Genomic DNA, 24,375 nt, shown 5'->3' on the forward strand with positions numbered 1-24,375 from the left:
TAGAAATACAAAATGGACAAAAAAAAAATTCGCCAACAAACGCTAGTTTTTTTTCCAGTTCTTTTCTGATGTCATTTCATGTTTATTCCACTTTCTTGATTATTCTTCTTGAAATTGGTCTCAAATTGAATTCTGAGTGGCATTAAAAAGTCTCAAATCTAACTTGCCTTAAGCTGTGGAAACCCTGTTTGCTGGTGCATCTACAGATGTGTGTGTTCTGTACTTCGAACTTGCTACATGAGTGCAGCCGTCACCTCTCTGCCGTTCCCACACACCCTCTGGCTGGCCCCTTTGACTGTGTTCGGTAATGTCTGTCTGCAATCGCTCGCCTCACTCCACTTGGAGCACGCACCAGGAAAAACTGCCTGATCTGTGCGCAATCAGGCTGGTGGTAATCAGCTGTGCATCATCTGCCTCTGCTCGGTCCCATGCGAGCGGTTCAGTTATCTGTGTTGTGTCATGGAGAAGCCAGAGCTGTGATATCAGCGCTAGACTCCCTAGCCATTACTGCTGTCCGCTTTCCAAGCAGTCATCCACTACGTCGGAAAGAGACAATCAGAGTTTTCCCTCTGTTTTTCATTCCATCATGTCTGCTTGAGCTCACACAAATTTCTTGTTTTTCCTCTGTTTTCAGTTGTTTTAATGTTAATTGTTTATATTGACTTTAAGTCTCTGGAGAGTTTTGTAAATGAATTGAAAGACAAATGGAGAAATTGTTATGGATTGTAATGCAAAAACATTCATAACAGACTGACTTCTTTCATACTAATTTGCGGCTCAAATTTAAATGACAGGTGAATTTATTTCACTTATGTTAATTTAAAATACATACTTTAAAATTTATTTTCCATTTTCAATTTCAATTCATATTGCTGGCCAGTTTTGGCCTTTCACAAACAAAATGGCACATTTAGCTGTGATTTAATTATCAATAGCATGATCCCACAGCCAACAAAATCACTTAATCATAATTTAGGATGGTTATATTCTCAATAAATATTTAAGAAAACTATATGTGCACTATATGGACTTAATGGCAAAAAAGAAAAAATTTAGTAATCAATTACGCATTGTGTTGCTGTTTGTTTCATTTAAACCTTGAACCAAATTCAAGTAATATGTTGTTCCAGGAAAAAGACTTCATCGTCATTGCAAAAGCTAAAGGCAGTTTACCAGTCGATAATTGTCTTGGGGTAATTTTCCTCTTAATGATAAACATCTGCGCTGTATCACTTAGACTCTTAAAATGTCATCGCCGTCATTGTAACCCTGACAACAGGCAATCTAATAAAACAGTTTCCAATACAGGATCAAACAGCAGGAGTCACTGGCAATAATGGTCTTTAACTCTCTCTTGACAACATGTGGAATAAAAATAACCAGATACGTATATATATATATATATATATATATATATATATATATATATATATATATATATATATATAAAAAGAGAGAGAGCAAGTATCGGAGGAGGTCATTCTGTAGGGTATAGATATCTATCTGAGTGGACTTCTACCTTTATAAATATAGTTAAATGTGGAGTAGGTAATTCTCTCTGGCAAAAGTGTATATATAATATACTAATATATATATATATATATATATATATATGTTTATATATATATATATATATGTGCAGCGAAAAGCGGGAGTCTTCTTGTAAAATCGGGGAGGGTTGTAGTGAGTTAATAGCCCTTTTTTACACAGAGGTTATGCTGTAGGCCCATGACAAAGTCCCTTCTAAATGCTGCCTTTGCAGTGTTACATAGAAAAATACATAAAAAAAACATCAGTGGAGGCATCTTTACACTCAAGTGTGTGTTTTAGACAGCATGCTGGTATTGCATAAACAAGAAAAAGTGTGTAGTGAAGTGCAAACCAACAACGTCAACCACTAGTGTGACATATAACATACACATTTGCTGCATTTTCTAAATTAACAATGGCCGAAATGGCAATCAATAACAATTTTTTGCCATTTCTGTCACATGGCGGCTGATGTTGTCTTATGCTCGAGGGGTAAGAAGCTCCTGGACCTCATTATTTTCCAAATTTGTGGACATTTTTGGCTGCTTCTTTCAGTTATTTGCTAACTGCTGCTAGCTGCTTTTTACATCTCTCGGTGGCACATCACACACATAAGACATCCTCAAAACGTCACACCCATCCTGTGCATGCTCTTTTCCTGCCGGATGTCCATTTTACACAGACGTCAATTTAGCGTTTTTACTTCCTCGGCTGCTGGCTTATAGATCAGACAACTATGTCCGCATATTCCATGATTGTACCTTTTACACAGAGCAGTTAGGTGTTAAAATGGCGTGACATTCCCACCTTGAACAGGCAGGAAAATGGGTACAGCTGCTTCATGTGCAACTGTTGTACATTAGCAATGTATGTGTGGCTCTCAATCGAAAGCCTCTCTTTGTCAAAATGGTGTTCATTGTCCCCTGAACTTGACCTGTCCATGTTCTTACTGTTTGTCATGGTACCGCTATATATTAGATCATACCACAGAAGTTATATTAAGGGGTCATTAGATGTTTGTGCTGGCTGTTGGGTGATTTTCCTGTTGCTGAGCTGTGCGTAGCAAACAGAACAAATAATGTCTTTGTCATCATGCGTATGGTTCTGGGTTTCTTTGGCAGGTTGAGGATTGAGAAATGGAAAACCTTTTGTGTAAACCTTTTGTGCATGCTTCTTGGTCTTTGGGAGAGGTTAAATCGAAGTACACATGATTGCCTCAGTGTATTGTAACTTGATATTGAGTGTTATATCAGTCATTAGAAGATGTTTTTGGTGAGTTGACTGAACAGAGTGTCTCGGTGTGGGGAGACAGCCACAGTTCCCAACCTCACTCCCGTACAGAACAAACTACAGGTACATTTTTACTGAGGGCACACAGAGTTATACTGAGCAACTAAATACTGTGTTTTGAAGATGATATCCAGTTTAATTTATCTTAAAACAACTGCGTGGTTCTAATTTGAAACCTTGAAATTAAAAAAAGATGGCAGCTCTACAAATTTACAGCCTTAAATGTACAAGTTCACTTTAAAGGGACAGTTCACCCCCAAAATTGAAATGTATATTTTGCGTCTTACCTGTAGTTCTATTTATCATTTTGGATTGTTTCAGTTGAAGTGTTGGAGACATTGACTGTAGAGATGTCTGCCTTCTCTCCAAAATTGTGGAACTAGATGGCACATGACTTGTGGTGCTCAAAGAGACAATAAAAAAAATAAATTTGAAAAACTCAACGTCTCTTTCCAGACATCATGAACCGGCTACTAATCCACAGACCTTGTTGTGAGCAGTTATATATAGGAACTATTTTGTTACTACTGAACCCACCAACTGTATCACTGCACAGAAGAAAGCGTCTCATCCATGAGTAGATGCATGCTTCTTTTTGCACTGTTATATGGTTAGCAAGTGTTGTTCGGTAGAGGAAAAGTGTTACATGAACACAGTCTGTGGATTATCTTGAGTAACCAGGTTATGATTTCTGGAAAGAGAGATTGCTGTTGATTGTTTTTTTCAAATGTATTTTTTGGATGATTCCACTGCCATCTAGTTCCATTATATTTGAGAGAAGCCAGACATCACCACAGGCGATATCTTCTACACTCTGCAACTCACACCAAAATAATCTAGACTGATAAATAGCACTACAGGTGAAATGAAAAATATGAATTTTTTTAATTCCTGGTGAATTGTCCCTTAAAGATTTGTTTCACAGCTTCATAATAAAGGGAAAGGATATCTCAATTTGAAAGATTAGTATGTTTCCAGAAGCTACTGTAATCAGAGCCCATGTTTTATCTTTAGCGATATGTAATTCATCTATATGCCACAGTTTTTACCTGATTGGCCATCTGCTCTGCTCAAACATCTGATATCCTGTTTTTGTTTGCTTTTTTGGTTGTTGATGTTTGATGACAGTTCTGTCATTTTTGCTGCAATGAAAAGTACTGATACAACCAGGGAAACATGGTTAATCCTGCAGTGTCTAAGTGTGTTTTATGGTTTGCATACTTTATGTCTGTGGAGCTGGATGTGACTTTCTTGTTTATGTCAGTTGACTGATTGATAACTTGATGCACTGATCAAAGACAATATTGATCACACGAATTTTATCATCTCCTCAAGTCTTAACTAGGGCCCGACTGATATGGATTTTCGGGGGCCGATGTTGATTCCTATATTAGGGAATAAAAAATTTCGATAACCGATATATTGGCTGATTAAGTTTTTACATTTTCAATTAAAAAAAAGACATTATGGTTATTATTGAGGTGGTAGTGGGTGTTGGTGTGAGGAGCATCATATTGAGGTGTCTGATATTTTGTCAACCCCTGCCTGTTAGACAGTCTCCTGATTTACCCTTGTCTCATTATTATTATTATTATAGGGGCTAAGAGCGTTTTTTCTAATACACGGGGCGCTACCAATAACACAGAGCGATAGATACAGTAGGATTAGGCCAATCACAGTGCAGCTTGCGTCAGATGAAGGGTGGTAAAGGATATACAGAGTCGCACGGTCTTCCCATTGGACGAAAAGACCAAAACAAACCTCTGACCTCTCTCCAAAGGAACCATGGTAAACCAATATGGCGTTTAGCATCGATGCTAATATACTTTTATCACCGAAATATGAATAAAATATGGACGGGAGACACCCAATATCGGATCTATCATCACGGATTGATTGAACAAGGTCCCGTAAAAACACCCGATTTCCAGGAGCTACGATGCATCGGAGACATCCCCGTGAATGGCACAGCCGGCAGCTTTACACTGCCGAAGAAAGTAAGACGACCCGACAAACGGTCTCAGAGTTAGGACACTTAACATAAAGTGGAACACATTTTAGTCGCCGGCGACTACGCTGGCGACTAGGCCGGGCTCAGAGGGTTAAGTTAGGTTATATAACTTTAGCTACTTCACTCTGCTGTGGGGTGACTGTCGAGCGTGACGTGAAAGGAGTCGGAGCGTCCTCTACTGGATATGTAACACAAGGACATAATTTCTAAAAAAAAAAAAAAAACCCAAAAAAACAAAACACCATGTTCCCTGCATTTTATTAGTGAAAAATAAAAGTCAACATCGGCGTCAATCGGCCAAAGATTATTTTCTAATGGCTATATTCGGCCGATTAAATCGGCCGGCCGATGAATCGGTCGGGCCCTAGTCTTAACTTTGTGATTGGTTCCCATCTTGTCCTGCAGAACTATCCGTCCAGAGCACGTGGTGAGGTCGGTGTACAAGGCAACAGGATGCACTGACAACCCCAACCACCATGTGATCTACCTGGAGCACGTGGTTGTTCGTATTACAATCACACACCCTCGCCGTGGGGACCTGTCAATCAATCTGACCTCACCCTCAGGGACTAAGTCTCAGCTGCTTGCCAACAGGTAAGTGAGATGTTATCTACAATAAAATACCACATACAATTTCAGGGTATATTTTTATTGGCAGTTTTTTTTTGCAAATGAATGTCAAAGCAAAAGCTGGGGAAAAAATCACTAAGGGGGTGTAAAAAAATTTTTTTTTTGTTTCTTGAAAAAAGGCAAGATGCTTTTAAATCTTAATGCTGTGACTTGTGGGTTTAAACACTAACTGAAGCAAAATGAAATGTAAGGCAAGAAATAGGCAATACAGTAACAGAATATTGATTTATATTTGTTCAGCGCTGACTAATTTTATAGTTTGATCTGAGTTTGAGGGCGAGAGAGAAAGAGAGAGACGTCTCTCTCCTTTGATCCACTTCTGTACTTTTGTTATCTGAGCAGGTGGAGGTTGTACAATAATGAGCAGGTACTATTTGTAGTTCAAGGAATAGCGAAGAGTCAGCGAAAATCCGCTGGATGACACAGATGTGAGCAAGAAGATTTAGGCACTGGCTAGATGTAGGGAAGGTTACCACAGATTATTTACACATAATAACAAGCCGATTGGAAATGAGTGAATTATCCATTTGAATAAGTTTTCATCCTCTAAAAATGTGGATTAAGTTGTCTGTGCTTGCTTTATTAACAAAAAAATCATTTTTGATCTGGGCTAAAACCTCATAAAATGCAGCAACCTCCAGTGGATTAGACACTGAATGTCGTGTAATATGTACCTACTTCATGTTCGCCTCAAATACACTGCAGTCCTGTTCAATGTTTGTCCACGGTTCATTAGAGACTGAGTATATGGTTGAGTGGTTGACATTGTTTGTACTCGTGTTTGCAGTACTTGAGTTGTTTCCTCATCTGATATCTTTGTGTGATTGTGTGTGTTTGTATGGGTGTGTGTGTGCATGCTTGTGCTCTTGATGTGCAGGTTGTTTGATCACTCCATGGAGGGTTTTAAGAACTGGGAGTTTATGACCACCCACTGCTGGGGAGAGAAGGCAGCAGGCGACTGGGTCCTAGAGATCTACGATTCACCTTCTCAACTCCGCAGCCAGAAAGTACCTGGTAAGACCACATTGTACATTTCTTTAATTAAAAAAAGAAACATCAGTCTACATTTGTATTTTTCTTTAAGTTTGGTTCAATTTTGGTTAGAGTCTGTCGGAAAAGGAGACACAGACAAAACATAAGTCTGGAATGAGCGACGGACCAGCAGGAGCACACATGTTGCTCTGGAGGCAGTGAACTTAACTGCTCAGATGACCCACTAATTTAACAACATAATAAAGTCTTAAATGGAGAGTAGCAGTTTCTAAAAAGCTGTTACGATCACTATAATCCAATGTAACTTGTGCCTAGTTTTCTCAAGTGCATCATTAAGAGTTTAATGTAAATCACCTACCTTAGTTGGCTTGAATTTATTCTAATCTCGCACTTGCATTGCAAATTTTCTGTTTTTATCTCTGTATAGCAACTTGTTTTTAAAGTTTAAAGTACATCATTATGATTACTTACAGTAGATTAAAATAGAGGATCATATAGAGAGTGCTGAAAGATGGTTTACTGCTGTCCCAGTTAACTTGTTACAACTGAACAGAAAAAAGAAACTCTGCACATCTGCCTGGCATTACATATCAGCTTTTTTGTCGACCATAATGACAACTCTGTTTAACAAATGTACAAATCAAATAGATATCAAAGGATGTTCATCTGCTCGCCATCGGGATTGATTCTGTGTCTTACATTTTTTTCTTTACAATGTCTCTGTTTCCTCAGGCAAGCTGAAGGAGTGGTCACTGGTGCTGTATGGCACCTCTGTGCACCCGTACTCGTCTCTGCGCAGCGATAAGCCCCGCTCCACAGACATGCTGACGCCCACCGAAGAGGAGTTCACAGAGGAGTACAACGGTGAGTGATAAATCCAGAGCCGTACAAAGAAAGGTTTGCCAGCAGCAGCATTGCAAAGTAGCATAAGCTGCTATTTTTACTGTTCTTTCAGGATAAACCGGAGTTGTACTGCGACATTAAAAATAATATTTTTATCAAAGAGTCATCATCTCTTTACATTGTTACTTCTGTGTGTCTCCAGGCCCCTGTGACCCTGAGTGCAATGAGAATGGCTGTGAAGGTCCTGGACCACATCACTGCATCAACTGCCTCCACTACTTCCTCAAGTTCAAGAACAACACCAGGTCAGACTGCCTACAAAATTTGAATTAATTAGAATATTGCTTGTGTGTTGGAGAACATGAAAGTAGCACATAAAGATGTATTATTGGATGAACTTTGGAATAGTGGTAAATCAAAAAAGAAAGCTGTGTCTCTCTTGTGCCATTTTCTTATTTGTACTGAAGACAGAGAATGGGGCACACGTAGCACACAGGAGGAGATTTTCTGTGTCAGATGTGTTCTCACCTACTGGAAATACTTTTTATTTGGTGTAAATGAGGGGTGGCGCCTGAGTAGAGTGTGCAGGAGTCAGAACATGATGCAGATTTCACCATGGTCACGTAACCAGTTCATAATTTGGTCATTAACAACCAAGTTTCTTGGTGTTTCTTGAATTTGTCTGATGATTTTGGTATTTGTCCTTACTGACAGAATTTCCAGAATCTCATAGAGAACCGCAGTAATAAAACCAGGAATTCTGTTTGCATTTCAGCACCTCTGGTTCCCTCGTCTCAAAATCAGAGGGTTTTTGAAGTGGGTTTTTGGTTAAAAGCCTGAAATAAGGTCTGTGGTTAACACAAGCTGAAGAGATTTTCGCGTTTTGTTGTACGACATAAAACTTGTCAGTAAACACACCACTCATAAATTTTGAAGCATTTATGTGTCTTAAAAAAGGCGGTTGCTAACAAGTGGCTAAATCAGAGCGTCATTATGCTGAACCGTGCCGTAAATACGACTTTACAGCCTCGTAGTTGTGGCAACGCGACCGTAGTGTAGTTCCTCTTAGCCTAACATTAGCTCTTTACTTCTGGCAGTTTCATTTACACTTCAGAAATCCTGAGAATGGTGCTCATTTGTGAAGATTATCTTTCTGAACAAAAACATGTAAGTGTCATAAGTGTTTGTTTACGACAGAGCTTCTTTTCGGCAAAGATCCAAATCCAATGGAAAAATCCCATAGGCTTTTTGATTAGCGAACCAGGGCTACATTAGCCTCAGGGTTGGCCTACTGAAAAACATTATCCCTGCAGCAGTCTATTGTCTCACCGTCTAAGACATTTGCATTGCCGTCTTTGTTTAAATGACCCTTCTTCTTCACCCTTCAGTGTTGTCTTCCAATTTCACGTGAGCCACTAGAAAGGAAAGTCATCAACACGTCCACTCACTCGCTGTGAATTCTCAGGACAGTTACCTGCTCTTTTCACACATAGGCTCAGCCATTACACAGAGTTTATACAAGGGAACTGGCAGAGTTAAGTCTGTTAAATACCTGATCCGACTGATTTGGACATGTGTTCTCACATACAACTTCTGTGGGTTACGTGATAATTTCAGCTTTGCAGTGGACAGAACAAAGAGACAGAGCACAACACGTCATACTCTGAAAACCACATCAACCAGAGAGGAAAATAATCGGTGCCACAATGTGCATCCAAGGGCTGAAACACTCAAAAAATGCCTGTAGCTAGCTTAAAACACTATATCTCAGCTTGTCAAGTGATTATTTAGCGCTTAGAGGAAAAATTACATTAACAAACCCAACATTGTTGGTCTGTCTCAGTGTTATCCCAAAAAGGCCAGCAGTAAAATACTTTGATAATAACTATTTAATTAAAACATCAGGTAAGATCATCATATAAGCTAAAAAAAAAAAGATCAGAATGAGGGCATGCATAGCACAGGTACCTTCAACCTCTACAGATTGTCTGGCGAAATTATCAAGATGCTTGCTGCACATTTAGGCTCACTGAGTGTCAGGATCCCACAGTTGTTTTTTCAAAGGCAACATTTTCTTTGGTTTGGCAGCTAATAAACCTTAGCTGTAAGTTCTTTACACTGTTGGTAGTGCATCCCACCCCAGAGCAGCTTTTAGGCATTTTAGTGTTGTTTTTTAGCAAACGGAAATGACAAGGAGGCTCCTTCCCATAATACAAAATCAATGGAGAGCGATGGTTTTCCCCATCAGTGTGGGTGGAACTTAGTTCACTGTCTCTACAATATATCATCACACAAACCCAAACTGCTCAACTACTTTAAATCTTTATGTATGGACTGTTTTTGTGTCTCTCCCCTCCTCCTTTGTATCGTGAAAGTTATTTGAAACAAAGATTCAGACTCAAACAACTTAGTTAAAAATTAATATCAACAGAAAATAAATTAAGAAATAAGAAGATGACTCATGGAGTGAGTGAGTTATTGAATACATTTTACTTTTCGCCTATTGTATACATTTGATCTATGGATAGCAGCACGTAGGTGGCATTATTAATTTTCACTCAGTCTCACTGACCTTTCCCAGTTTAATAAAGTTTATAGATTTTCAAAGTATACATGAAGATGTTAGCGTAATTGCTCTGTGGACTTCACCAGAGCCACTTTGTTTTTATTTTCCCTCCTAATTTAAAAAGTGCACCTGCGCTATAAAGCTACAGATGGAAGATGCATCTGGCTCATATGTGATTTCAACATCGTTTGATTGTTTAAAAGAGAGTAAAGTCCTCTGAGAGTTCAGAGACAGCCAAATAAAGAGAGGGATCAATATTAGCTGAGGGTTTCAATCAGAAAGGTAAATTGAATGTCGGTGCATACCAATCCACCAATAACTGGATTTAATCAGCTTAAGGCTATAGTCCTGTCAGGCTTCGAAGAAACATTTGTAAAATAGCCCATTTTTATGAATGAACTGCAGCATTCCAACAGAATTTTACTGCATGTTTTGTTATTTAAATGCAACAACCAAATGAATATATCTGGTGACTTCTTGTCAAGTAAAAAAAAGAAGACATTTTAAAATATTGTATTATAATTTATTTGGTTGAAGATGGATCTTTGAAAAAAAGGAAATCTAACCTGAGTTAATCTTTCTGAGGCAGTTTAACAGTTTTGTTATAATTATTACAACGTAATTATTTGCGGCCTCCAAGATCATGTGCTACATTGAGGAGAGACACGATGTGTAAACAGGTGGGTCTCGAGCTGCTTTTTAATATTCCACGGTTGGAGCAACAACTTCAAAAACTGCACTGCACTACCCAGAGACAAAGATTAAAGACTTTGTGAAAACATCAGTGAATAAAGCAAGGAGACATGGACACTTCCTTTGCACTTCATCCTCCAGAGTTCGCTTCCTCGCTGTATGTTAGGAAGAGATTTTAGACAACAACCAATCCCTGGCCAGTTGTCGCTAAGTAACAAAGGAAAAGAACTAAGAGGAACTAATTATGTTATCACTGACCCATTTCAAAGTACTGATCCTGAAAGACATCAGGAAAAACAGAAAGTTAACTTGATTGTGTTTCTTAACGTAACATAGCAAAAAAATATTGCACCCGTGAACCACTTGTTGGTTCTTTGATTTTCTTTTTGTTTTTTCCTCATTTGCATTTATCTTGTTTGATTCTTTTTTCTCTCATTTTCTCTTCTCATGCCACACCTATGTGCACTGCTCTGCTCACTGCATTCATGCACACACTCTCAGACTGTCGTTCCCCATACAGAAAAACAAAAAAACGCACAATCCGACCCACACAACTTCAAAACGCACCTTGTTAATGCACAGTATCTTCTTAATCATGTTAAGTTATATTTTCATTGCCACATACAGACAATACACTACTTTGTTGTAATTTTAGTTTTGAATTTTAGAAGTTGCATTTGAATTTTTTAGCATGTAATTTTTTAGGTCGGTTTATTTGATTCTCTTGTTAGTACTTATAACTCGGCCTTGTCAGTTTGGAATTCAACACATTTACCTTTTTGCCACCACTGAAGGTCACGGGTAAATGATGTTATTTGTCCGGCTTAATGTGAATAAGGTTAAGAAACAGCGCGGGTGGTGACCTGATTAATTTGACCTTGCCAGTCTGATAACAGAGATCTTGTTTCCTTGTCGGTCATATTAGCCTCTCCTTTCCCTCTTTGAAAAGTCTGTGTGTGTGACTGTGAATTTGTGTGTGTGTGTGTGTTCGCACATTTGTGTGTGCCCTTAGGATCCCATTAGGATCAAAGTCTGTTGTAATTGCCTTTGTGTCGGCGGGTCTCTGCACTAATAAAAGGCAAACCGATGCAGGTGCACGAAAATGTGCAAGCTTAGGCGCTGCCTTATCATTAGCCCGCTTTAGAGGTGTGCTGCCCTTTTCTGCCACCACAGGGAGCAATTGATGAATGAAGATTGGGGGAGTGGTGGGAGGAAGGAGGAGGGCCGGTGGTGGTGTTTAATGTTCAGATAATTATATCCCAACATATGTGTTTGATGGCCTAGACTCACCAAAAGCTGTGTGGCTCTTTGAAAATCTGTTGGGTTTTTGCACTTCTGTGTGTGCACGGTGTGGGGCTATAGCCTGAACAATATAAATACTCAGGTTGAAAATCCATTAAGTCAAATAATTTTGAAAGAACATGAAATGTTTGAAATTGTCCAAAGACAATTTTTCATGATTAATTAATAGTTTGTTAGTCGGGGTGTGAAACGATTCATTTTTAAAATCATGGTTAATCTCAGAATTTCAAAAGCTAATTGCAATTAATCAATTTTTTTTTTAAATCATATTTTCAATTTCATTATTTTGCATTTCAAAACAGTTATGAAGTCCATATTGACAAGGAAAAGCAATTCTTGCCAGATTGTCTTGATTAGGATGTAAATGACCGCAAAAACTGTGTAGGATGAACATAAAGTAGGCATGTCTTAAAAGCAGACTCATTAGTACACACAAAACCCATTTTCATTCAGATATCTAGAGGTCAGAGGTCAAGGGACCCCTGTGAAATGGCCATGCTATTTTTCCATTGCCAAAATTTAGCATTACTTGGAGTGTTATTCGGCTCCCTTCCTGAGATGCTAGCATGACATGGTCTTCTAGTTTCAAATGATCTCTCTCGCTAAAAATCTCAGCCCGGTACAGCCTCTTAAAGACAAAAATTTCTTTTGTCGAGTAATGTGATTAAAAAGCCCTGGACCTTAATTGCATCGGATTAGCGCATTAATGCTGACATGATAGATGTGTTCAAGAGTTTCTCTCGACATGATTGTCTAAAATACATCCTGCATTGCATCCTGTTTTTCTTTGGATATCTGATTTATTTTACTGTTTTACGTTCACTTTCAGCCGTGCAGAAGGCATCACTGCTTTACAATTAAAGCTTTTACATAACAAAATGACGGGGGACTTTTATTATGAGAAATCTTTTGGAAATAAGAAATTTAAGATGAACTGCAGACTCTTACTGCACCTCTGCAAACAGCTCACCACCTCTCACTGGAAAAACACTAGTAGCAAAATAGCGGGGGACTTTAGCTGTGGATCGGCCTGCTGCTTTTAAACGTCATCCACTCAAGACAAGCACTTTATCAGTAAGAGACACACCTTCAAGTGGGTAGCCCTGTTGTAATGGAAACACAAATCCCTGCTGCGCTGGGCATACATGAGAATTTGATGCAGTCAAACTGAGTCAAGTCAAGCCAGCACGACTGTTAAAACACCACCTCTACTTCACGAGGAATAAATACACCAATGAACATAGACACAAAGATGGGAACTCTCAAAAGCACAGTAACTGTGGGAGGTTTTTATACATAAAAAAAAAATAAAAAATTTCAATATGTATCGGTGTGTTTTATTTGTATGAAGGTTAACCAAAATTTCTGGCATGCTAATGTTTGTTTTCGACTCCGCCAGTAGTGATTTACAACCTCTGTGATTGTCTGACCACTTGTGTTTCCTGCCCAGTCGAAGCAAATGTTGCTACGTCTCCAGGTCATAGAAATGCATTTTGTGACTTGATGGACAAATAATGTTGAAAAAATACATTTTCCTTTAGACCTGCAAAAGGTCAAAAATAATTTACTGCAATTTACTGTCTATATGATTTCAAGGACTCAGTCACTGACATCTGCTTGCACCAACAGTGTGGTCAGAAAAATTGTGTTTAAACTTTTTCTCACATTAGTGGTGTCCTTGGTGTAGGCAGTCATTATAGTGTTTTTACAATCTTTTATTGGTCAAATAATCATTTTAGTGCAGCAGAGAAATGTATTGAAGCTGGAGGACAAACGCACGCCAGTGTATACGTGCACATGTGGATTATGTGTTTCACACGTGCAATATGTGTTTCTTGGCAGAAAATTCTGGTGTGTGTGTGTGTGTGTGTGTGTGTGCGTGCGTGCGTGTGTGTGTGTGTGCGCGTGCGTGCTCTTGAGGATTTCAGAGATCTTTTTCACCTTAGGAAGGGAGCCTCAGGGTGAAAAGAGGGGGTGACGGCAGGCTGTGAAATTATCCAACAGATGTTACACCTGTTCACCATATAGGAGCCGCACGCACTCATTCCCTCTACTTGTGTTTGTTCTGACTCATTATGAACTATATTGATACATGAAAAGGGTGTTTACATTTACTGTGGGTGATAATGGAGTAAAATATTTTTTATCTTTATCTCTATGAAACTATATTTTACTGGATCTTTTGTTTATAATTCTACACAATATGCCTATAATGACCTTACACAAGAGGCATATGTTTTTTTATCAGGCATATGTTATGCATTTTGAGCCTGTTAACATTATACTGAGCTGTGTGATAGAGGTTGGTAATTAGGAACAAAGAGATCGATTTGGTCTTTACTATTTTTAGGGTTGTAGTCGTTCAAAGCTCCAAAGCTACGTTCATTGAATTTCTAAATCAAAATTCAGATGTGGAGCAGCTTTTCTTTTCTATTTTTTGCATGCCTGTTATTATATTTCTTTTTAGAAATTTTCCAGGGTGGTGTCAAACAATATTACAGACAGTTGAAGCTTCATTCGAAAATCTAAATAGAAGCGTCATTTGGTATAGTCATAATTATGTTGTATGGTCAGTGTAAACTACAACCTGAATATGCCTGAAAGAAATACAGTTGCCCCTTCTTTTTGTTCCTTTTTGGCCTTTTGTGATGCTCTTTCTTAACCCGTGTCCCTCCTGTCTCTCCTTTTCCATCTCCTCTCTCCAGGATGTGTGTGTCTGAGTGCCCCAGTGGCTTTTTCCGTGACGATAGGAAGCGCTGCAAGAAGTGCTCCTCGTTATGTGAAACCTGCGTTGGTAGCCGTAGTGACCAGTGCACCACATGCAGGACTGGTTTCCACCTCAATGAGGGCTCCAACACCTGTGTTGCCAACTGTGGCGACGGCTTCTACCTCGACAATGGTATGTTTTGCTTTTGGCTAAACTAACTCTGCAACGTACAAACTTTTAACTCATGAGTTTATATATGATCCCACACCATGCAGTCAAAAACTTGTTTGCAGTGTGTTTGTTTACTTTGTCACACCTTGTGGATTTTACAAGCTGCTCCTGACTTCAGAGGTGTTTTCTCCTTCGTACCCATTTTTTTTTAGGTGTGACATTGAAACTTAACAAAACCTAACAGCTAAGGGTCCCCAAATGCCTCCAACAACACAAAATCAGGCTTTGCTTTGATTGCGACATGCCCACAAAGGATCCTTTCTCTTTACATGTCCATTGTTACTTTGCTGCACATTGATCAATATCTCAAAGTGTGGAGTAAAGAATAGCTAAGTGTTTTGTCCTCAGTGGAATCAGGTAATCCACAAATACCACCATCAATGCTGGGAACAAATTAGACTTATAGAAACATCCGTGTGTGACCTGCATCACAAAATATTATGCTGTTGTATCGTTGACGTAACGTCTAGCCAGTTGTTTATTTTTATGCAGTTGCTGAACCGAGCAGGAGAGAAAAGTTTGTGGTAGTCAGCAGTTTGTTTGTTTTTTTTACCAGTTTACAGTGGAATAAATTCTGAAATAAAACAGACCTTCATGAGAATTATCTGTGGATTATGTTCATGAGAAGTCAGGTGTCGGGTTTGTAATAAACAGAGCACTGCAGTCTGGTTAACATACAGTGTGTGCTGTATGTGTAAACTCACTGGTGTGTCTTGTGTTCAAGACACATGCCAGCCTGGATGAAAGTAAAGCAGGAATGAGAGGCTGAAACTATGTATGTCTTATAATTATGTCTATATATTGGTTTGGAGCCAAGTCAGTGTAAGTCCTGGCAGCTCTGAGAGGCTCTGGCAGCAGATCTGATGTGATCTGATCCAAGTTCAATCATAACATTTCAGCAGGCCAAGATGTAGTGGATACTTTTTTCTTTTAAAATGTTGGCACTGCTGAGCATTGTGTTGTGTTAAATGAGCTATCTAAAGTTTATTTTGTCTTCGTCAGTCTGACAGCAGACCCAGTTGAATCCATGCCCCCATCATCGCGTGGACACTTCCATGTAATGATTTCATTACAGGTCATTTTTTTTATAGTTACCATCCTAATTATGGGCAAAGTCATGTAAGCGACCGGATATATTTAATATGTGGTGTTAACTGAACTGACTATTGTGTCAAAAAACATTTAGTGTTAATGTAAGCACAGTTTTTTACAATATCATTAACCCATAATAGACATTTTGACCAAGATTTCAGCTAATGGTATCTTGCTCATTAATGTTTACATGCACAAAACATTTGCCCATACTCCAAAAAACTAAATTCCTACAAAGCTGTTTACGTGGATTTTGAAAATAATATATTAATATTATATAAAAATATTCCACTAATATTCCCATTGACATGCAGCTGTGCATACTCCTTAACATACCCTAGCATGTTGTTTATTGCATCAAAATGTGCAAAAAGTGAAAGAGCTACAGCAGCTTTTGCTGTTTTGCTTCTTTGGATTTTTTCAGAGTTTCCTACAGAGTTTCACTTTCAGAGTAGACTCCCTCTTGCAATCCTTTAACCACCTTTTGAAAAGGTTGGTGTTGTGATATTTGCGCATATCAAAAACCTGTTGATATCCAAGTCTCTTCCATCAAAATTTCCATCACAGTCCAGAGCCAAAGGCGTTTTCTCAGATTTTCTTGTTTTGTGTAATCAACTGTATTCAACATACTATGATATAAAGCAGAGAAAAGCAGAAAATCTTCACATTTAAGAAGCTGGAACTTTGCATTTCTGAAATGACAAATAAGCGATCATCAAAACTTATGACTCTTATTTTCATTGATTCAATGATTCATTGTATAATTTCATTTTATTTCTTTTCTCAACTTAAAATAAGACTTGAAAAAGGCGAATGTAAAAGCTCATTTTTTTCAATGAGAATCTGTTGGTGACCTGTCCATATCTTTCCTCAACACTCAAATGATTTTCAGATTCCTGAAAATCTCCCCAACAATCCTCACTTATGCTCAGTCTCCTCCTCTCAGCTCCAGCCATATGACTTCCCAAACAAAGCCATAATGTGTCATACATAAACAATGTTTTTACAGAAATTTAGAAATAACAGGTTTGATTAATAGTCCTAGTCTACTCCATGGTTTTCCAGGAATAATAAAACAAATCTTTTTGGCAATCCTCATCACTGCTGAAGGCAGAAGTGTCCATGTGCATTGTGTCAAAGCGTGTCATTGCCTTTACTGTGCCTTTTGAAATATTCATCGACATTCCTATCTTCCCTCACCAACACGACAATCTTCTATTTAATCCCTGCAGCTTTACCCTTTTGACATTTCTATTCTTCCCCCCTTTCTCTCTTGCCAACTCTTTGCCCTGCCTTCTGTCCTCCTGTGTTGTTTCTCTGCCCCTTCATCTGGTTATTTTCTCTCCCTCCTCCTCCTCTCTGATCTTCCTCCCACACTTTACCCCTTCCCTTCCTCTTCACCATTGTCTTCTCCTGCTCCCTCTCTTAATTTCAGATGCAGCCAGACTTCTGTTTCCTATTAGCCACTGTGTATGACTGGCTCACTCTGTGTCTTTCAGATTCCAACATTTGCAGGAGATGTCCAGAGAACTGCAGAAAGTGCACCAACTCAAATATCTGCACAGAATGTAAACCTGGGATGAGGTGAGCTGGGAGTCACGCTGAGCGATGTTGAGGAGTCTCTGATTAGAGTTTAAAACGATTATTTTAGTGTCTTGACAGAAAGTAATTTAAGTCATGCTGTTTTTGTTGCTATATAGCTTGTGATTACGTACCTTATTGCTGTGTTTTTTCTACCATAACGGAACAGTTAGAATTGCTGCAAACTCATTAAAATAACTGCATTTCCTCTTATCTGACACAGAAACCGTTAATCTTCTGCGTATTTGTCTAAACGTTAGTTTACAAGTATGCATGGTGGCTCAATTTTATCTACCACTTCAACTCTAAAGGCGTCAGTATGCTTAAAAGTCTTGTGTTTTTTGGATGGTCAGACAGTGAAAACCCCCTCTCCTCACACCTCTCTGATGTTAGACAGCTTTTGTAACTTTCCAATACCAACAGTTAGACACTCACCCGCACTTCATGCAGCGATTGGTCAGCTGTGTGAAGGTGAGAAAATAAGCAGGGGTTGAAGCTCTCTCTCACTCACTCTTCACTTATTCTTTACACAACTAATTATCACTTTTGTATGTACTGTATAAAGAAATGCAACACTTTCAATGTATTTTAAGGAAAGATTACCAGAAAGTGTCTGCATTTCACCCCTTACTATGACTGCAGGTGTTTTTGCTCCACCTTTAGGTGTGACTGTTCAAAGCAGCGAAAAAACACATCTGTTTATAGACTTAGTCGGATGACAAGTTGTAAAAAAAACCCCAATTCCCCCTGCCTTAATTGGCTACATTTACGCAACACTTTTATGTAGAGTACTTTTCAATTACACCATGCACTCCCCTATCCACAGCCATCCTTAAAGGAACAGCTCTCCCAAAAATACAGTTTTCCTCTTACCTGTAGCACTATTTGTCAATCTAGATTGTTTTGGTGTGAGTTGCCAAGTGTTTGAGATATCTGCCATAGAGATGTCTGATTTCTCTCAAATAAAATGGAACGTGATGGCACTCAGTGGCAAAAAACAAAACATTTAAAAACTCCACAGTAATGTCTCTTTCCAGAAATCATGACCCGGTTTCTTAAGGTAATCCACAGACTTTCTTGTGAGCAGTTTCATGTGAAGTATTTTCTTTCTACCAAACTGCACCCACCTACCTCATCACTGCACAGAAGAAAGTGTGCATCTGCTCATGGACGAGAGACTCCTGGCATCACGAGATGTAAACCTTAATGGCATCCTCCTTAGCTTATAGCATTAACTTTAGCCTGCTCAGTGATACTAGCTGAGTTAGCAGTAGATGTACGCTTCTTGCTGTGCACTGATACAGTTGGAGGATGTAGTTCAGTAGAAAGAAGAAAATAGCTCTTACATGAAAATCCTCAAAACAAGATCTATGGATTATCTTGAGTAACCTGGTCATGATTTCTGGAGAGAGACATTGCTGTTGAGTTTTTCCAGTTTTTTTTATTCTTATGGTACTTATAGTACCACAGGCCGAGTGCCATTTAGTTCCATTATATTCAAGAGAAGGCAGAAATCTCTATGGCCAATATCCCCAGCACTCTGCAACTCATACAAAAACAATCCTTATTGATGAAAAGCACTACAGATAAAAGGAAAAATAAGATATATTGATTGCAATTAGGAAAGCACTACAATATCAGCACATCATCTGTATTGGCAAATATTGGTTTTAAAATGAAATATTGGAACTGGCCAACAAGCTTATTTATTTTGATATCACAAGCAATTTTGCACAATGAATGAATATTACATACACAGAAAAGCATTATATTTTATGTCTCCATCTGCTGGTGGGCCATATAAATTATACCAATACTTCAATAAATATGTTAACTCCACGACAGAAGAGACTTGATGATCATTAAAATTAGGTGGGTAAAAAATCTGTTATCTACCAAATGAGTTATTTGTAGATGGTGTATTGGATATCGGCAAAAAATCCGATAATGTGCATCTCTTATTAAAATATTAATAGATTCTATTAAAAACTGTTAGCAGCATGGTGTCCGTGTGATTTGGGGCTCTGTGTTTGGTAAAGACTTTAATCTTCAACATAGTTGTGAGCCTGCTGCTACCACACCTGCAGGTATTAACCACAGCTTGTTCATATGAAGATCTTCCGTTACAGTCAGTCCTCTGTCATACTATAAACAAATATCTTTGGTTTTGTCTTTTGTCTTTTTGCATTAATTTGGCTTAAATGTCAGTGTTGTGGTTTCAGGATAAAAACCCTTTGTGTTCACTCACTCTTAACGCTGCAGGAGCACTGTGTTGCTAATTTAGACCAGCATATTTTGTTACTCTGTGGTTTGGGTTCGCAGCATGAACCAGTGAAACCAGGACTTCCCAACTGTTTTCCACTAGGGACCCAATTGAGTAAACAGAGTTTCACCCTGTGACCTGGGCTTATTAAAGCCCACATATACTCATGTCATGCGGAGACCCACAAGAAGTGGAGCTGTTGCCCATTTTGGGTTGTGGTCGTCATTTTGAAGAACCTCTGATCTAAGCCATTTAGTGATCCATGCAGACATGTTGCAGTTCATTTTCTGGCCACTTCCACAGCAGCCTCTTCAAACCACCCCAACTACACTTGACTTGACAAAGGATAGGGCGTTTCAAAGTACTGAAATTCCTGATAGGTCATGAAGGAAACACTTGTGAAGTGCTTAAAACATATTGTGGTCTTGAACCCAGCTTTAAGTGTTCAGTGTAGCCAGAGGTGGAGGTGGGGACACTTGTAAGCCATAATTTCCTTTGAATGCCAGTGAGACCACAGTAACACATGCTCACGCGCGCACACACACACACACACACACACACACACACACACACACACACACACACACACACACACGCACACACACACACACACACACACACACACACACACGCACACACATACACACATACACACACAGCCTCCCATTCAGTTCACCATTCATGGTCGGTTAGGAGCTGAGGAGGAAGAGGGGACCAGACGAGATCGTTTCTGGGAAACGTTAGCTAACACAGACCAGCTGTTTTTTAGTTTAGTGCGGCAAGCTCACCAACCTGTCCTCACTGTGACTTCACAGAACTGACTTTATAACCTCCAAACCTACTTCCTAACTGACCTCTACCCTGACATCTGGCACTTACAAGATCCCTTGAACAAGCTTCTTTAAAACAATAATTCCCTTTGATGAGACTTCTACCTAGAAGACGTCCTGTACATCCGTAAAAAAGTGAACTAGGCCAGCAGCTAATGCGTACACCCACATGATATCACTGGTGCTGCAGTTGTTTTTTTTTCATTCTTCCTAAATATTTCCACAGGAAGACATTTTTTGGAATATTGTTCAGTAGCAGCTGGCTTTTCAAGGTTCAGTGTGTATGATTTTGGGGATATATCGGCAGAAATGGAATATAATATAATAAGTATGTTTTCTTAAGTGTGCAATTACGTGAAAGTAAGAGTTATGTGTTTTTGAACCTTAGATTGGGCAGTTTATATCTACATAGGGAGTGGGTCCTCGTCCACAAGGACTGTCGTGCTGCGTCACCATGTTTCTACAGTAGCCTAGAACAGATAAAGCAGCGCTCACTCTAGATAGGGCCATGTGCATTGTCACGTCAGCCACAGCAGTTAGCAGCCCCTCTGCACCGAGCAGCATTTGGGAAAAAAATTATTTTTTAACCTGAAACTGCTTTATTTTTAAAGTCATGAGTCTGTTTGTTTTGGCAATGGCTCCTGGTAAAAGACCTCCTGAACGCCTGGACCCCCCTATGATGAGCCAAACAGGATCAGAGAAACACTTATTTGTAATTTGAAACTACCTTATTCTGTGTTTTTACTGTTTAAAATCACCTGCTCAGTTTGTTTGGAAAATAAATGACATGTCAGTGAAAAATTTGGCTCCAGCTAAAAATCTCTTAAACAACAAACTTAAATGATAATCTTAAATGAGAGTCCATGCTTGGCACACATATAAGCTTCAGCTGGTTGCAGTCGTCATCGCCAGACACCACTAAATTCTACACTGTTCCTTTAACAGGCACACTTGAAGGAACAGAGCGCAAACTAAGTTTAGAGTTTGGAAACGAGAATGCTTTCGAACATTTTACTTGAGCATGTGCTGTGGCCTGTATGGATTTTATATTGGTAATTACAGGAAATTACTTGTTTTTACTTCCCTGGTATTCACTATAAAGATATAAATGTGTGTGTTTTTTCTCTTTCTCTGTCTAGTCTTCAAGGAAACAAGTGTCAGATGACCTGTGACCCAGGGACTTATTACAACGGCCACAGAAGGACTTGTGAGCCCTGTCATCGGGCATGTGCCACCTGCGCAGGTAGGATTTATTAGATTTGTCAGAATTAAATTTATTATGTAGGTCAGGGTGTCCATTTGTAGTTTAGTAAACAAATACTAGAGCTTTTTTTGTTTGTGTATTGTCTGATTTATAATTTTTTCACAACATTCCTGAAGTGTGGTTCTATGTGTTTTTCAGGCACAGGCATAGAGGCGTGCACAAAGTGTGCAGATGGCTACCTACTGGAGGACTGGCGGTGTGTGTCAACATGCAGCACCGGCTACTACCTGTCAGAGCAGACCTCAGACAACGGGCAGGTTCAGAGGTCCTGTAAGAAGTGAGTCAGCACACCTGCCAACACCTCGTCACCACATTGAACTTGTAGATCTCCAGTCTAGAAAGATTAACAATGAAATCTAAAAACTAAAAGTGAAGTGCAAATTTCCTTACTTTTTTAGCACAACTTTTTCTTACTGTGGTGCCACACACACATGAACATATTTTCAGTTGGGGAGGTTGCTCTGGACACGTGCAAGAATGCAGTCACTTTAGTGTATGCGCAAATTAGTGTTAATAATAAATAACTGACAGATCTAAGCCTGTGTAGAAAAGAAATACTCCAGCATGGTAAACAGTATGATCCATATGATCAAGAATATTTAAATCTGCAACAACTCAACTGCTGCTTTACGTTTCAGAAATTTTTCACTCTGTCACTCTGTTCTCTGAATTCACACGTCAGTACTTTCTCTCCACATAGCACATAGCATTTTTTTTAAATCATCTTACCTTCACAAGTCAGTAGTGAGTTAGTTGCTGCTCTATATGCACAAGGGGGTACACAGATGCTGTTCAGCAAAATAAGAGAACATGGGGTTTACAAGCAAAAAGTTGTCTGGCTGCACAAAAAAAAATTGTGTAAATTCCACTGAGATGCACCTGTGGATATACAGACGATATGCAGCTCTGTTCTCACCACTGGAGCTTTGTCTGTTTAGTTTCATAAAGCCTATTTTTTGTTGGTTTGGGTCCATTTAAATATGGTTATGTATGTGAGTACTTGCAGTATTGTGCTTTTAGCAGTTGACCACATAAAGACATCTGTCACAAACTGGCTTCCGTTTCTCAAAGGTTGACAAAAAAACCCCGTTAATCAGAGCCGTCTGAAGCCTAAGGTCTTTGCTCACAGGGATCATTACTTTTACATACTTTAACCTCATTATTAAAAAATGGCCATGTTTAATATAAAAATCAAACATTGTAACAATATAAATTTGACAGAAACAACATAAACAAACATAATAGGTTGCTTTTAACAAGCTTTTCAGTACTGCCCTTTCTTGCAGTCACTTTTCCATCTTAAAGCTACGTGCTGTTTTCTCACAGCTCTGCTGCCTCACTCTTCATCTGTATTAACCTGGATTAGGAGAACAGGGAGGGAGAGAAAATGTAAACATACTCATATTCCAGTTTGATGACTGTTTGATGATGACCTTGCCTCCTATCACACCCACAGTCAAACTCCTTCCCAGAATCAGACGGCTTGTCTGCTTTTCTTATCGTCTCTTGAGGTGAACGTGCCTCCCTCCTTCACTTATTTATTGCTCACTTGACCCTTTACCTTATTTGATTTCTTAATTCTCTGTCAGCTCCCTCCTGGTCGGATCATTTCCAATAAAAGTATTGCCCAATTTTCACTCTTAATGTGTGTGTTTTTTTGCCTGATTTTGGCATTCTGCTCCTAAAGGATTATTGCAGATATTTTCCTATCCAGTTTCAGTTATGATAACGAATGTTTTAAAAATTTCACCTCTTACCTCACAAAGCTTCCAGTCCTTTGCAAACGCTGCTCGCCAACACAAACTGAAAAGGCCAAAGCAGTTTGCATATATATGATACACATGATATACATGCCAACTGTACACAATTCCTCAGTGTAGGAAGCATACCAGGATATGACATAAGCAGGAAAAATTAAACATGTTCAAATGTGTCTACTTAGATGACACAGATGATTAAATATTTATCCATAGTCTGATATCACTGTATGTATTTTAACAGCTTGTCTCACAGTTGCTAAAATAATATGACTAATACTACAGCAAAAAAACAAACAGGAGTCTCATTAAGATTTGTATTACTGCTTTGAAAGGATGTTATGATTTGTTCTTGTGCTTCATTTTTTGGAAATTGCATTGGTCCGTTTCCTTGTAGGTCAGTGTATACTGTAGAGCAGTTAATTGGAAATGTAAAAGCTCTACAGCGACAAAACTTTGAAGAAAATCAATGGCTATAAACGCAAAAAAGATCACAGAAATATCCTTCAAGATCACTTAAACTTTGTTGAGGTTCAGTGCAGAGCTACTTAGGCTGTTATCTAACTCTTCACGCAACCATTGACAGGTGTGACCATAGCTGCTACGAGTGCTTGGGGCCCGGTGAAAGGAACTGCAGCAGCTGCGTCAGTGGTTACAATCTGGAGGCAGGAGCCTGTGTGGTCAGCACCATCTGCAAAGATGGTGAGTTGTCAATTTTCTCATCTACAAGATTAACTCAATGTGTTTATTTTATACTTGTTGCATTGTAGGCAGTGTGTAGTCATCAGGATG

General features: G+C 39.0%; 1 protein-coding gene across 1 annotated transcript in view; it reads left to right on the forward strand.

Annotated features, from left to right (window-relative positions):
- The window catches only part of pcsk5b (proprotein convertase subtilisin/kexin type 5b), a 70,291-nt gene that overhangs the window by 40,945 nt on the left and 4,971 nt on the right, over nucleotides 1-24,375 (forward strand). The window contains exons 11-19 of the mRNA XM_042487824.1: nucleotides 5,237-5,425; nucleotides 6,339-6,475; nucleotides 7,187-7,318; nucleotides 7,500-7,602; nucleotides 14,564-14,757; nucleotides 17,388-17,472; nucleotides 21,702-21,805; nucleotides 21,965-22,103; nucleotides 24,170-24,285. Coding sequence (XP_042343758.1) covers nucleotides 5,237-5,425; nucleotides 6,339-6,475; nucleotides 7,187-7,318; nucleotides 7,500-7,602; nucleotides 14,564-14,757; nucleotides 17,388-17,472; nucleotides 21,702-21,805; nucleotides 21,965-22,103; nucleotides 24,170-24,285 — 1,199 coding nt within the window. The remainder of the gene's footprint in view (nucleotides 1-5,236; nucleotides 5,426-6,338; nucleotides 6,476-7,186; nucleotides 7,319-7,499; nucleotides 7,603-14,563; nucleotides 14,758-17,387; nucleotides 17,473-21,701; nucleotides 21,806-21,964; nucleotides 22,104-24,169; nucleotides 24,286-24,375) is intronic.

This window comes from Plectropomus leopardus, chromosome 6 (assembly GCF_008729295.1).
Source record: "Plectropomus leopardus isolate mb chromosome 6, YSFRI_Pleo_2.0, whole genome shotgun sequence".
NCBI classification, from domain to species: domain Eukaryota; kingdom Metazoa; phylum Chordata; class Actinopteri; order Perciformes; family Serranidae; genus Plectropomus; species Plectropomus leopardus.